Raw genomic sequence first — 14,729 nt, forward strand, 5'->3', positions numbered from 1 at the left:
AGGTCCCGTTTAGGTTTATACTGTATTCCTATAAAACGGTGGCAGGTTGCATTTGAGCACTTAGAGCAGAGGGGCAAGCGTGGTCTGTCGTTTTGATAATGTCAATTTTAAATAGTTTACAGTTTACAAGTTAACAGGTACCCTTTTTTATTTTTTTAATTGCTTGCACAACTTATTCCGCTATAAATCAACGGATGGAAAAACATGAAGTGTAATTCATACACTTGAGAAGAGAGAAAATTGCCTTGTTATTCCAAATTAACAATCTTATTTTCTGAGAATTTACTGTTTATGACACTGTTGCATAATGGCCAACATTAATTGTGGAGGACTGTGAGTCAACAGTTTGAGTAAGCATGTGTAGCTCTGACACACATACAGCCAGAGCTACACATAATATGTCTTGACTCAAATTAATAAAGTCCTTCAGAATTAACCATTCCCATCACCCAACACTGATAGACAGTCATTTTAACATTAAAATTAAATTCAGAAAAAAAAAACAGATTTTTTTTTCCCATGAACCCTTTTCTCAGAAATGTGAAACAATAATCTCGCTAATTCAGAGAAAAGAGCAGAATCTTTTTTCTCATGTGTATGCATTACGATTCCGTACATTTTGCTTTTGGCTGAAGCGACTGGAAAATAAACGGAACACTTCCTGTATCGACACATTTTCCTCTTTCTCTGCCTTGCATCAAATTGCCAGTTCGTTTATCGTACATAGAGGTAGTGCCACTATTTCCCACAGCAGTGAACGCAGCATTACGACTGGCTGCGTGAGGCGTGTGTAGCCGGGCAAGGACACACAGGGCTGGAATGACATTTGTGTAAGTTAGCAAAGTAATGCTTACTAGCTTGTTACTGGCGTTAACCTATCTGTGACTACTGTACAACACATGACCTGGAGAACCACAACGTCTAGACTGACTTCAGCGGGTTTTCGTCAGCGAAAGGTAACATTACAGGGACGTTTGCCAAGCCGGTGGCTAGCTCAATACTAGCTGGTGGCTAGTTCAGCTAGCAGCTATCAGTACTGTCAGCCAGCACTAGCTAACAGCATGTAACATGTCAACGTTTAAGGGAAGATATCTCGAGCCACATGGCCCGGCTATTTGTAGAAAACGTTGAATCCACGGAAATGCTACAGTATAGTCATCAGTAGCAACTTGAAATGCAGCTGTTTCCAGTATTACCTAAATGGTAGTTGGCATAATGATCAGGATAATGTGACAATTAGTGACGATAACCTTTCCTTGGTAGTGCAGTTTTTAAAACTTGAATGATGAAGAATGATTATACTGTGTCCCTGTTCTGTCACCAGATAGTAATTCTTGATTGCCGTTGCTAGCATTCAGGAGTGTTGTCATTCCTGGAGATGACCTGCAGTAGCTGCCTTTTTATCAGGGAATATATAGTGACGTCACACATGTGTTAGGGCTGCCACTACAACTACATATTTATGGTGACGATGGCTGACATTTTGACTTATTTAACTAAATTGTTTATTTTGGCAAATGTCAAAAACCATGACATACCCTTTACGAGTGAACAAAGTTATCTCTTGAAACAATTTGCCTGAGGAGCTGTTGAGAAGATTTTACTGAAGAGACTGCTACTGTCACTCTGCAGTTCTTTTTCACTCATGGACATTACAGTTTGTAAGGATGCAGCCCGGTAAGCCATTTAATTTGTAGGATGTTAATTCAGTCTTAGTTGTGACCATGGAGCCTCTGATTATAAACTTGTGGTCTGCTGTAGGTCATGTGCTTCTGGCATATTCTCTGAAAACCTCAGTGGAAGACTCAAGTCAGGGAAACAAATGTCAGCTCTTTCAACTTGAATTTTGTTGACATCCTTTTAGCCAGTGTACCAATTGGGCTGCCAAATTACCATTATCTATGAATCTGCTGGTTATTTTTCTTAATTAATCACGTTGTTTATGAGATATAAAGATACAAAATATTGAAAATCTCCCTCACACTTTTTCAGACCTGAAGGTCTCATCATCACCGATTAGTCAGCTAATCTTAGCAGTGATGGATTCAGTGATTGTCCGGTAAACAGCTGAAAGCTTGCATATATTTGAATGACCAACGCAGTGACTTGCTGGATTATGATGAATTGTGGCAAAAATGTCTGCCAGAGCCCTCTGGGGCCCCTCTCTGCACAGCTGCTGTGCTGATGCAGCTGTTTCATTTAAATTAATGACGACCAGATGTTTTTCAGGGGAATTGGTGGAGACCAAACCAGAGCTAAAAGGAGAGTGAATGTCAGATTTAAGTTTACCAATTGAAAACATGAATCCACATGAATGATTTGTTGCTCTTTGTGGATGTGTAAATAGGCAACTGATTGATAACACATTAGCAATTGCAGCTGCACTGATTATTTTGGCCACTCAGGCAACAGAACAAGCTGTAAACACATCATCCAATACACAATTTTTTAACATCAGAAAATCAGTATCAGAAATGTCTTAAAAATACAGTATCACTTGGGACATAATGTAAATGTCTAAAAGCATGATGAATAAATTGTCAAACATCAACACCATTATGTAAGTGTCACCACGGCAAGATTTTCCAAATGTTTCAGAAAGAGAACAAATACAGTCAAATGAAATGCAAAGAAAGTAGCAAATCCTGGGGACTAGCAACTATTTAGCATTTTTGCTTGATAAATTTGACTTGAATGAAATCATCTGTTAGAAAAAACAACTAATCTTGCCAGCACTGTAATATGACTGCCTGGTATTTAACATTGCTAACCATTGCCCTGGTGCAAACTGTGATGTGCTCATTGTCACTAGCTCTGCCCTCTCTATGCTCTCAGGTTTGTTGAGATAAAGGGCCTGCAGCTGTAGCTGGGAATCATCCAGAATCAAACTGTCCTGAGGATACCTTCTGTGTGTCTTTGCGACCTCCTCCGTACTTTTGGTGATGGTCAGTTGGTGACTGGGGTTGCCCCCGCCCCTTTGGTGAATGGCTGTGAGCAGAGGGGGCGTTGCCTTCTGGGTGGGTTGTGTCCGCAGCCATGGCAGAAGGCAACCCATCAAAAAACAGGTAATATGCTTGATTGATTCTTAGATACCCTCCTCTATTTTCATTTAAGTCGTGTGTTGAAAGGGATAGTTCGGGTTATTTGAAGTAGGGTTGTATGAGGTGCTTATCCAAAGTCAGAGTATTACCTACAGACATGGTGGTCGACACACCCCCAGTGTGGAGAAGCAGCAGGGTTACTGGTGTAGCAAGCTGAGTCTAAAAGTCAGTTCATTGTGATCATATCCACAAAATTATATCAACGTGTTCATTACTTTTATCATTATCAACACAACTCTTTTTCTGTGTGTTGAGCACAGGGCTTGACGTGGTTAGCCTATCTTAGCATAAAGACTGGAGGCAGGGGGAAACAGTTTACCTGGAGTTGAATGTTGTAACTGTTTCTAAGTTCTAAGTTCCTAAACCATATCCTCTTGTTTTTATTCCACTTTTGTATTACTGAGTGTGATTAGATACACCATATATTTCACACAGCTTTATAGTTATTTTAGGTGTATTTTTTTTTTGATGGAGGTAGTTTAGCCATGCTCCTCTTCCATTCTTTCTTACCATCTTTCTGGACCTATTATATCTCTGTCTTGTATGCACAGTGATGAAACTAATATTTATCCTCTAATCTGACTGTCTAATAGCTAACAATAATATTACTAGCAGTAATATTTCTCAGAATGTCAGACTGCTATTGTAATGAAATGCCAGTATAAACATAGTATGTGAGCAAGTGTTCTTCTTATAGTATCTTATGTTCATAGTCTTACTGGGTCCTTATTGCTCCTTCAGGCGGTTTACTGGCAGTGGATCCATCAAACACGCCCCCTGAGCAGTGCATCATGGGCCCTGGTGCCCCCCAACAGCCTGAGATATCAGAACATTAAGCAGCCGGTGCTGTCCCACCCGTTTCACCATGCCAGCCAGCCTCAGAGAGGAGGTTACTACGAGGGGGACTGGGAGGAGTCACTCAGTGTGTGTGTGCTTGTGCGACAGGGTGATTCGGACGGCCTCCACACCCTGCTGGAAATCCCTCTGTCCGGTCACAATAAAGTAGGAGAACTCCTTGGTCTGGGAGCTCACAAGTCCTCTGAGTTCTCCTTCCCATTCACCACGGTGGATGGCAGCAGAGAGGATGACATCAGCTTTGACAGCTTCAAGAGAAACAGTGGCGAGGCTGTAAAGAGACAACATGGCTGTTTCAGAAGCCTCTTTGAAGCAGAGAGGTGTCCTGCACCGTTCATTTATGGCTCTCAGTTTTATTGTTTTCATTGCCCGGGCACAGAGCCGATACCTGACAGTAGGCTGAAATCTAGGTGGGACATTGGACTTGACGGCAAGCCTGTGGAGCTGCCTCTGGTGCCTCCTACCTCTCTTTGTAGCCATGCTGAGAGAGCAGAGGAAGAGCATACTGACGGAGACAGTGAAGGGGAGGAGAAACTGGCCATGATCTATGAAAGACTGAGGATAGAGGTAAGAATGCTCACTGTGTCTGGATAAGTGAATTAAAGTTGCACAAGGCCATTTTACTGCCTGTCACTGCTGAAGTGTTGAGGTGTTGAGGTGGTGAAGTGAGGACTTCTAAATCCAAACATCCTGTAATATGAAATCATTGAAGTGCACATAACAAAGCTCTGGCATCATCTATTTTAAAACTTCACAGGTATCATTATTTAAAAGGATTTTTAACAATTCCTATCTCTATATTAATCTAATCATCAAATAGAATTTCATAGAGAGAGAGAGGGAGAGTGTGTGCGTGTGTGCGTGCATGCATGTGTACGTGTGTGTCTGTCAACGTGAGTGCATACATGTAATATTTTCTCCTGTAGGGGTACTGCACTGTATGAAAGAGCATGAGGGGGAAAAGAAATCCGATATTTTGGAGAAAAAAAGTTTTCATAGTTTGAGAAAGAAGTTTTAATATTATGAGCAAAAACATGAATATCGTAAAAGCTGTATTTTTCATTCTAGAAATCTCAGATTTTTTCTCTTAACAGTGGCCCAAATACTCAGTTGTAGGAGTGTATGAATCCGTTTAATGTAACAGTTGGGGAGCAGGCACTGACATCCACTCTGCACACCATGTTTCATAATAATAATATTAAAAATCTGGTATAGTGGCACTACACTTGAACTTTTCGCAATATGGGATGCGTGGAGAGATGCAAGAAAACCACACAAGGAAAGAAGAAACGAGGAAATATGGTTTATGAGAATTGAGACGTCCTTTCCTCTGAAGTGTCACGTGAAGTGACGTCTGTTTCTGATGACGCAGCACAGCTGGATCTGATGCATTTACCGTTATATTCACACCCCCACCTCCCCCTGCCCTCAATATATTTATATTTTATACTTATATTTACATTATTAAAACAGTCTCCAGCACTAGCAAATAAGTATGAAACAATTTTATTAATATACATGAGTAATAATTGCTTTATGGACGCCTCTTCCCGGTGAACAGGTGGTCATTTTCTGACCTGAACTTTATCAGCCTCGCTGTGTCTTCTTTCCTGTTCAGTGAGACACATTTCAGAGCTGTCAGTGAAGGCAAACCTACAAGCCATCAAACACATTATTTCACTCAGATAACACCCAGAACAAGTGACGAGAGGCCGATGTGTTTGGTTTATATATAAGTGACAGTTCTGGAAACATAACGTGGCCACGTGACGGCTTGTAATCATAACATCAAAGAGTGCTGTCGTCTATAAGATCAAATATGTTCCACACATGCTCGGAGGCTGCTGTTAGTGAGATTTATAACATAACTAAACAGGTTGTGGATGAAAATTGAATGTTCCTGTATTATCGCTCTCTGGAGAATTTAACATTAAGTTAGACACGTCTAAATTAAAGCCATTCACTGCAGGACACTTACACTTGAACAGTTTCTCCACCTCGTTCAAATGTGTCAGCTGTGGGGGCAGAGTCTTCATACTGTTCAGCTGAAATACTTATGGAAAGGATGCACTCATGTATCCTCGCTCATGGCTCCTTCGAGATCCCTCCTCATTCCTCGCTTCTCATTCCTCGCTCCTCATTCCTCGCTCCTCATTCCTCGCTCCTCATTCCTCGCTCCTCAGAGCAGAAAAAAGAGCTTTGGGATGGCCAACAAGTTGGTGGACCACAAGTACTTCAGGTTCGAGCGAGGAAGTAACAGTTAAGAGAATTGAGATGCATCCCATGTCTGTAAGGAGGAGAGGTGCAAACAAGTGGGAAGTTCATTCAGATAAATCAGCGCAATGCAAGTTGTTTGATTTTGATTCTTAGCATTGTGCTGAGAATAGGCAAGGCAGAACCACATTTGTTTCTGGACTGAAGTCACATTCTGAAGATTTCAACAATCAACCAGGTCAGAATGAATGCTTGCAGCAGGAAACTTGCAGCATTAACACAATAATGCAGAACAACATGTTTTTGATAAAACATTTACAACCAGGAGATGCATTTAAATAAGCACCAGAAGTCAAGCTGTTTGCAAGGTCTTAAAAAGTATTGAAAGTTGATAAAACAATTTAGTGACAATTAAGACCCTTTAAAATTATTGAAAAGACTTCAACAGTATTTTCCAATTTAATTTTCTAGCTTGTTTTCATTCATTCATTGAAGAGGTTGCATCCTAAAGTTAACATGAATTTAATCATTGCCTTGGCGTGTAGTGCGATACTGTGTAGTTTTTATGGAATCCTGCTGGATTTGATGTCATTTGAAAAGGATAGCCATCAGCTCACACACTGACTACTGCTTGATGACGTCACGAGAAGGCCCCTTTACACCCAGGTGTAGCTTGGCCACTGGGGAAATGTAGTAAGTTTTGGACTAATGGTTGGAGGACAAGGAGTTTGAACCATGGCTGAGGACTGTCTCTGGTAATAACCGTGGGGCTTACTGCTCTGTGTGTCGGAGGGCAAGAAGTGTAGCCTGGGTGGGGATCAATGCTCCCACGTGCAAACCACAAACCCTATTGGATGCAGAGAGCAGGGGCCAGATGCATAAAACTCTGTCTAGATCCACAACTGAACCTGCCTATACTCAAAGACAGAAATGTCCATTCAGATTTTTAAAGCTGTATGTGTTGCTAATGAAACTAGTTAGAACTCGAAGTGGCGATGAGGTCTTAAAATGTATTCAATTTAACTTGAGGATTCCTGCTTATTGACAGCAATGTTGGTAAAGCAGTCGCTATTGATTTGTGAATGGATATAGGTAATATTTATATTGTAATTTAGCTGTTGTCCACAGCTGCCTTATATTGTGTGAAACAATTTAGTTTCCTGAATCCCTGCAGACTTTGGAGAATGAATGAATATCTTAATAAATGTGATTCATAAATGTGCTATAAACAGTTTAGAAATGTGTACTAAAATTGCAGCCTCTGCTTTGAAAAGTGCTGCACCACTACACGTGACCTTCCGTCATGTCACGTCACGTCATGTGACATGTCACGTCACGTGTGTGCAGAAGTGTACGAGGTTAACCTCGTACATTTCTGCACACACGTGACTGGTGGGTTATCATCACTCGATATTCTGTATTCCATATTTGTCATTGGCCTCTGTCCAAATTTTGCTTTTCAAGTTTTTCAAAATTTTATGCCCTCGCCCTGGGGACAGCCGTGGCCGGGAGCATTATGTTTTTTGTTTGTCTGTCCCATTGTTGTCTGTCCCAGACTCATTGGTTTTGCTTATATTGAGCTTCAGGTGATTGTTGTTGCATCATATGCCATCATCTCTGTCAGTCCTCTTGACTCCTCCTCCTCTAACATCTTTTTTTTTTATTTTTGCTCACAAAATATTGGCATACAGGAGCTATAAGAGAGCTACATAGCTCCTATCATGGTTTTATGTAACTGTTAATACTCAGTGCATTTTAAAGCTCTGATTTTTAAAAATGTTATGTTATTAAGATGCAACAGCATTGTTGTTTTCTCATCTTGTCTCCTTCATGTGCCTTGTACTATAAGGTATTTTAACCTTCCAGTGTTTCAGACTTAACATCTATTTACAACTGAAGTTTTGTTAACTTTGGCCAGACATTTTCTGAGATGGCTGGATGGCAGCAAAGTGGGGGCCAGCCCTATAAACACAAACCTCTGTCCCTGACTGACTGATGAAGTTACACCATTAGTCAGTAGAGTGTTGGACCTTCCCCACCGAATAGATGTGAATTTTAGTTGCATACCATGAGTCCAGATTCTCTACTCTAGATAGTCTAGATAGTCTAGCTGTCTGAGTGGGTGACAGCTAGACTAGACTTTTGGTCTACACTCGCTCACAGGGCCACACCTTGGTCCCACCTAGTGTATAAGTTGAGCTGAGACCTTACAATCTGCTCACGAAAATGGCTTTTCTTCAGCTAGTTAAAAGAACCAGTGGCAGCTTAGGGGTGCTGCCCTTACAAGCTGTTCGTAGAATCTGGGGTTGCAGCGCATATGCAACTAACGAGGCTTCGTCCTCGAAAGGCTTTACTAGTGAAGCAGAATGTGGTCCATGCTGCACTGGGTCTATTCAGTACCTACAAGCACAAATACACCTCCTACACAAGAAATCAACCAGTCAGTACTCTGTGATCGTGTCGCAGCACAATGGCACATCACAGTAGAGATGGTGCAGAGTGCAGTACCTGATATTCACCATGAGGCAGTGAAGCTGGAAAATAACCTAAAATCTACTGCTGTGAGAAGTGGAGACGATGGTTACACACCTAAACACAAGTGACACGAGAGAGAGTCTGACAGATAGAAACGAATGAAAGAGCAGGAACAGTCACAATTACAATAAATAATTACAATAAATGACAAACCCGTCTCAGAGGTAGGTTAGACTGCTTCAGACTGTACTTGTACTTATAGTGATGAACTGGTAACAGTGTAAAGCTACACATCATTATCAGGGAATTCATTTTCTGTGTTCACTTTGCAGCTTCCAGATTTCTTTGTGAAGAACCATGATTACACCATGTACTCGTACGATATGGAATTCATCAACGGCCTCATCAACACCAAGACCAGGTGAATCAGTTTGGGCTAACGGTGGAGCATCATTACAGACCGCTCTCGTATCTCCTGTGTGACCTGACTGTTGTTGTGTGTGTTGGTGCAGAGGCCGTGTGCTGTACCAGCTCACCCTCTCCCTGTGGCGTTTCCTGTGTCTGTGTTACTATGCCGAGGCTCGGCTGGAGGTGCTGAAGCTCACCAAGCACATGGAGGACAAGACCATTAAAGCACGCTGGAGGATCAAGGGCCTTCCCCTCCACACTCTGCTGCTGCGCTTCTATCGGAAAGACAAATCTCACCTATACAGGTAAAGCACAGAGCGTTCAGAATGGAGCTGTTACTCATTTTATTTTGAGAAGGGGAACTTCAATTTCAAGTCACAGCTTTCAAAGCTTTTGCTTTATTAAATTTGCAGTATAAGGAATGTATGATTTCAGGTGTTCAGTATTTTTTTTTATCTTTTGTCACCATGATTTATAATTGAATTAGTCTGTACCTCATCTGTTATAGGTCATATGATGCGTTCTCCACTTTTTACATTGGAAGGGATGGACTCATTCACTGTCATAAAGTTGAGAAGGTAAACAGGAAGACTTGAACTGAAGCAATACATTCTCTGTGTTTGAATTGAAAAGTCAGCTGGATGGCTAGCTGGACAGCTGTTTTTGCATCATGCTGAGGTTTCTGTTTGACTGTCCTCTGTCCTGCAGATGATGCCAGCTCAGCCCCCTGTCCTGCCCAGAGTAACTTCTCTCCTGGCAGGGGCTTTGGTGGCACTTGGGGTGCAGGAGCATCGACCTGCCCTAAACCTGCTGCCCCTCCTCCTGTCCTCCCTTCGACAGAGCAGAAACTGACCACAGGACAATGATTAGAGGAGTAACGGCCATTGGAAACGGTGTGTCCAAGGTCCATGTGACTGAAAAGATTCACCCACAAGGTCCATGTGACTGAAAAGATTCACCCATTATCAGCATAGGAACACATTGACATGAGTTTAGCTCTCTGTCCTAGAATCTCTTAATGTTGCCCCTGAATTAAATACAGAGTCAAGCCTTCCCACTGCTTTTCCTTTTTTCTAATTTTAGTTTAGTTGTTTGAAGTAGTGAAAGTGGTTCGTGTCAACACAGAGCTGGGTTTTTCTGGTCCAGGTAGGCGTCCCATGTGAGTCAGCCGCCAGCTGTGGTAGCACAGCCTTACAGCCTTTTTTGTTTGTATGTCTGTGTTGTATTTTTCAAATTTGAAAACAAATTGCTAACGAAAGACCAGCCGTTTAAAACTCTAAAGAAAAAAAAATTCTCAATGTCAGACGCAGCAGTTTAAAATTAGCGAATGTAAAACCTCGGGCTTTCTCATTTTTAATCTGAATACGATTATTAAACTGATCAACAACACAGATGTTGGCTACCAGCAAAACATGATGACAGAACTCTCAAACATGGAGGTCTTTAACAGAAACAACAAAATATGTCATGCAAGGCTAACGTCTGCTGCAGACACACATTTCAGGTGGTGCTGCTACATGAAGCTTGCTGCCAAACAAGCAGCTACCAATTAATTCATCGTCCTCATGGGTTCATAAACATGATTTGCTTTCTGTTGTCAGGTGAGAAGATGGATGTCAATCTTGTTTATTGTCATTATTGTGTCAGTTCTGACTATGGGTCAAGCTAACTTTGCACCCACCAGAGATTTGGGATGCCTGGATCTGGCAAGAAACACACGTTAGGGCGAGGAGTGAAAGCCACCATGTGCTCCTGTGCTTGTGTATAGATGACATGGGTTTTGGTCTTGATGTCTGATGGCACCGTATCTGGCAACCCCACTATGACGACAAGACTCCAGGAAGCTGCACACAGTTACTTCACCCACCTGTTGTACATCAATCCAGCACAGAACTCCTCCTAAAACCTTTTCTGTTTACGAGATCCGTCATATTAATCAGAGAGCTTTAGGTATGGTAGATGTACTTTTAACTTGGAACAGAGCCAGGCTAGCTGCTTTCCCCTGCTTCCAGTCTTTATGCTAAGCTAGGCTAACCCCATCCTGAGTCCAGCTCACACAGACATGATATCCATCTTTTCATCTTACTCTCAGAGTGAGAAGTGCATTTCCCAACATGCTGAACTACTCCTGTAAATATCCCACCTCGGCATGCAGTGGCTGGATGTGGATCAGTGTTTTCCAGCCGAGCCTGGTCCCAGGGGGGCTGGACTGTTTGTTACACAGCAGACCGTTTCCAAGATCATGTCATTATTTGTGTTACTGAACAACAAGGCCTGATTTCTCAGTATGTTACGAGCCTGTTTGAAGTGGAATGAGAGCCAAACTTGCCAAAGTTTGACTCGAGGTTTTTGATCATTGGTAGCGGATATGCCTGTCTGGCTCCCCCCATGCAGTAGCCCCGTCATATGTAGAATATAGAACAGTTAAATTAAGGATTACGCACAGACTGGTGTGACGTGGGCCTCTCAGCACTGCTACTGTTGACCAGACAAAGTATTGGTTAAATCTACGGGGCCCATTTGTGTAAACCACTGCTGCTTCCACAGGTGGTGTGGATGACTGCAGCCTTGTGTCTCTGGTTCAGTTCAGTTCACTAAAAACAGACGTTCAGAGGATCTTTCCCTGAAGGGAATGGAGTTGTTGCATTTGGTTGTTCACATGAAAAGTAACAAAATGTGTTGAATGAACAAAAAATAGGATAAGAGAGTTCAAGTTCAAACCTTGCTCAGCCTCTTCAAATGAAGAGCACGTCAGGTGGTCGACACAGCCCAACAACCAGACCAATAAGATCGTCTGTCAAGAAAACCCAAGCTTTGTAATCTGTGGTCAGATAATGTGCTAAATTGTATTTCCACCAGTCTAATCAAATGAACAGTATGTATGATCGGGATGTTGACTACAGTTTATTACTAAAAAACAACAGGAAGACATGGATCAAAGTGCCTGAAGAGGAGCTGCACCCATAGTCGGGTTATTGGTTAGTTACTTTTAGATAAAAAGCAAAGAACATGCTGTTAGTAGTTGATGTTGAACAGCATCACACTGAGACACAAAAGTCAAACAATCTCACTGCTAGTGACTCGAGGACCACTTAATGCACCCTCACTTCTTTGTTGTTAATTTTAGTCAAATAGAATAGTCAGTAGCAGGGAAGTTCTAAGAAATGCAGTAACTTTAGAGCTTCAAGGATGAAGCTGATGTTTTTCTATATTTTCCTTAGCAACAAATCCCATGTGCACACCAAACCTAAACAAGGTGTTAGTGAGTCTTCAGTCCCTCTCAGCCTCAAGCCCTTTGGTCCATACAGACAGAAACACCTCATGAACAGAGTTTCATTTAGTTCTGCCCACTCTAGTTTTTAAATAAGTGTCACTCAGACTGGAGGAGAAAGGTGTGTTTTGTTGGGGACCATTTTCAGCATTGGATTAATTCACAGAGAGTATTTGGGCCAGCAGGACAGTCTATCGGATCAAGTAAAAAATAAGTGTGTGTGTGTGTGTTTTCATGTAATGATGCAGCAGTGTGGCTCATTGAGTTTTGGACAACATTGGAGCTCTATGGCACAGAGTAGGAAGACATATGAGTCTTTGATACACACACAGTACTTGTTAGTAGATACTTTGATCGTGGGTTTGGCTCTGCATGTGGGATTCATTGACAAAATGAAAAATATGGAGACTTTGCCGGACTTACTCTTTAACCACCCACAGTTTTACCAACAGATTGCCAGCAGTAGACCTTTCACACACTGCTAGCTCGTACTGAGAAGTTACATGATTATTAACATGTAACACATCAGTAGGTTAGACTGTAGTCCTTTCAGGCCTGTTGTTAAAACAATTCATGTACAAATCACAGCAGAGTATACAACTAAAACCTTAACAATACAGAGTCCTCAAGAATATTGCATATACTTGGTGGTCATGTTAGTGGAAATAATCTGGGTCAGCATATTAGCAGGGTCATGATGGAGCATAAGTTGTGACTTCCCATGCTTCTGAGCTTGTCGTGAGAAATCTGGGAAAATTTAGTTTGAAGCATAACAAGTGGTGCGAGCCAGCTGTCACTCTCCTGTTTCACGACAAAGATTGGGGCACATGTGTAAGGTGATATGCCTGACAGGTTAGATGCCATTTCATAATCAATCAATAAAAAGACAACCACAAAGAAACAGCTATATTCAAGCTTTGCAGATTCGTATGTAGACACCAGACTAGAAGTCCATCAGTCAGCCAGCCAGAGCAGGAGCTCAGTGGCTGTGAAGTGCTTTTAAAAAAAGCTAAAGCATTATTGTATCACCAACAAAAGCTTGACACTGGCTGCTGAGCTCTGTGGGAAATAACGATCAGACACTCGCTGACTGAGTTACTCAACATAAATATGTGGTTATAGACTATACAGTGTGCTGAATACCTCCAACTGTCTGTTGGAAAAGACCTGACCTGTACAAAATCTGACTGTCATTAATGCTAAATGCAAAGGAATCTCTGTATAGGAGAAGATTCTATTGAACATTGAATTTGGTTGTGAAGTCGTACCTACATTTTTAGCTGTACATACTCAGGCTGTGTGCTCAAGCAAAAGCTATGACTCCACTGTAAAGTTTGACGCTGCTCGATAATATTTAGTGCTTCTGAAAAGCAGAGCAATAAAGCATGCTGAGCATCAGGTTCTGTGTTGCTTAATTTCCACATGTACTGCTGCAATAACTCCACTGTGTGAATCCTGGTTGTGTGAATAAAATAAACTTATGATTTAACAGGCATCAGTGTATTTTGCACTTGTACACACAAGAACCTTTTCTATTTTTTAGACACATATTTTCTCTTCACAAACTGTCAGCTTTGTACACAACATGTCTCACGAGCTACGACTGAAGATGCTGCAGGCAGATAAACTGAACGAAATCATTTGTGTGGTGTTTATTCAGTGTCAGCGTTTCTGTATTAAGTGTAACGCACACTGCACACTTAGAAGGTCACTAGTGGGAGTTTCAGTTTAGCACCAACATCAAAGATGCATCAGCAGAGGCGGTTCTGGCTAGACTAGCACCCTGGGCACCCCCCCAACAAAAAAACCCTCCACAAACAAAGGACTTGCCCCCAAACAACACAACATTACATTATATTATTTGGATTACTTTATTAAATATATTAATAAATACAAAAAAATGTAACTAGAACAAAGAAAAAACAGATGAATAAAATCCCTGAGGAAAGCAAAATAAGGCAACTCTATATATAATCTTAAATACAAAGAACCATTCCTGGGGAAAGCAAAGTCTGCAGGTACCTCACTTGGTCCTCTACAAACCAGCTGTCTCTGAATTCTGTCAGTCAGAACTGAAGGCCAGTTAGCAGGGTCAGCAGACAGGCTCATCCTCAGGCACGGGATTTGGTGGGATTTCGAATTGAGGCATTTCTAACAAAGAGAAAATGGTATTATTAGTATACATGTTATTCACAGCATTTATAGTGTTTACAAAAGTAAAAAAATATCTGCAAAAATGCACACACACACACACACACACACACCTGAGGATGCCTGCAATGGACATGTGGCTGAGGAGGTAGATGGCTCCTCATGTCTGTGGCTGCTGTGCAGGTGTCTGACTCCTCATTTTGGCCAGTGGGTGCTCCAGCCCCAAAATATTTCAGAATTGCCCCTGAATTTAC

At 41.7% G+C, this 14,729-nt stretch overlaps 1 protein-coding gene across 2 annotated transcripts; it reads left to right on the forward strand.

The window, feature by feature from the left end:
- The first annotated feature begins 728 nt into the window (after window positions 1-728).
- c16h6orf136 (chromosome 16 C6orf136 homolog) lies at window positions 729-13,807 on the forward strand. 2 transcript variants are annotated; one of them, XM_041954730.1, is made up of 7 exons: window positions 729-830; window positions 2,836-3,065; window positions 3,843-4,523; window positions 8,978-9,066; window positions 9,158-9,358; window positions 9,562-9,631; window positions 9,762-13,807. In XM_041954730.1, exons 2-7 carry the CDS (start codon window positions 2,985-2,987, stop codon window positions 9,903-9,905), a joined length of 1,266 nt encoding a protein of 421 aa, XP_041810664.1. In that variant the 5' UTR covers window positions 729-830; window positions 2,836-2,984; the 3' UTR covers window positions 9,906-13,807. The 2 variants fall into 2 exon arrangements, with proteins under 2 accessions (XP_041810664.1, XP_041810663.1); XM_041954729.1 differs by having other exon boundaries at window positions 799-956.
- Window positions 13,808-14,729: the final 922 nt, after the last annotated feature.

Source organism: Chelmon rostratus, chromosome 16, assembly GCF_017976325.1.
Source record: "Chelmon rostratus isolate fCheRos1 chromosome 16, fCheRos1.pri, whole genome shotgun sequence".
In the NCBI taxonomy this organism is placed as follows: domain Eukaryota; kingdom Metazoa; phylum Chordata; class Actinopteri; order Chaetodontiformes; family Chaetodontidae; genus Chelmon; species Chelmon rostratus.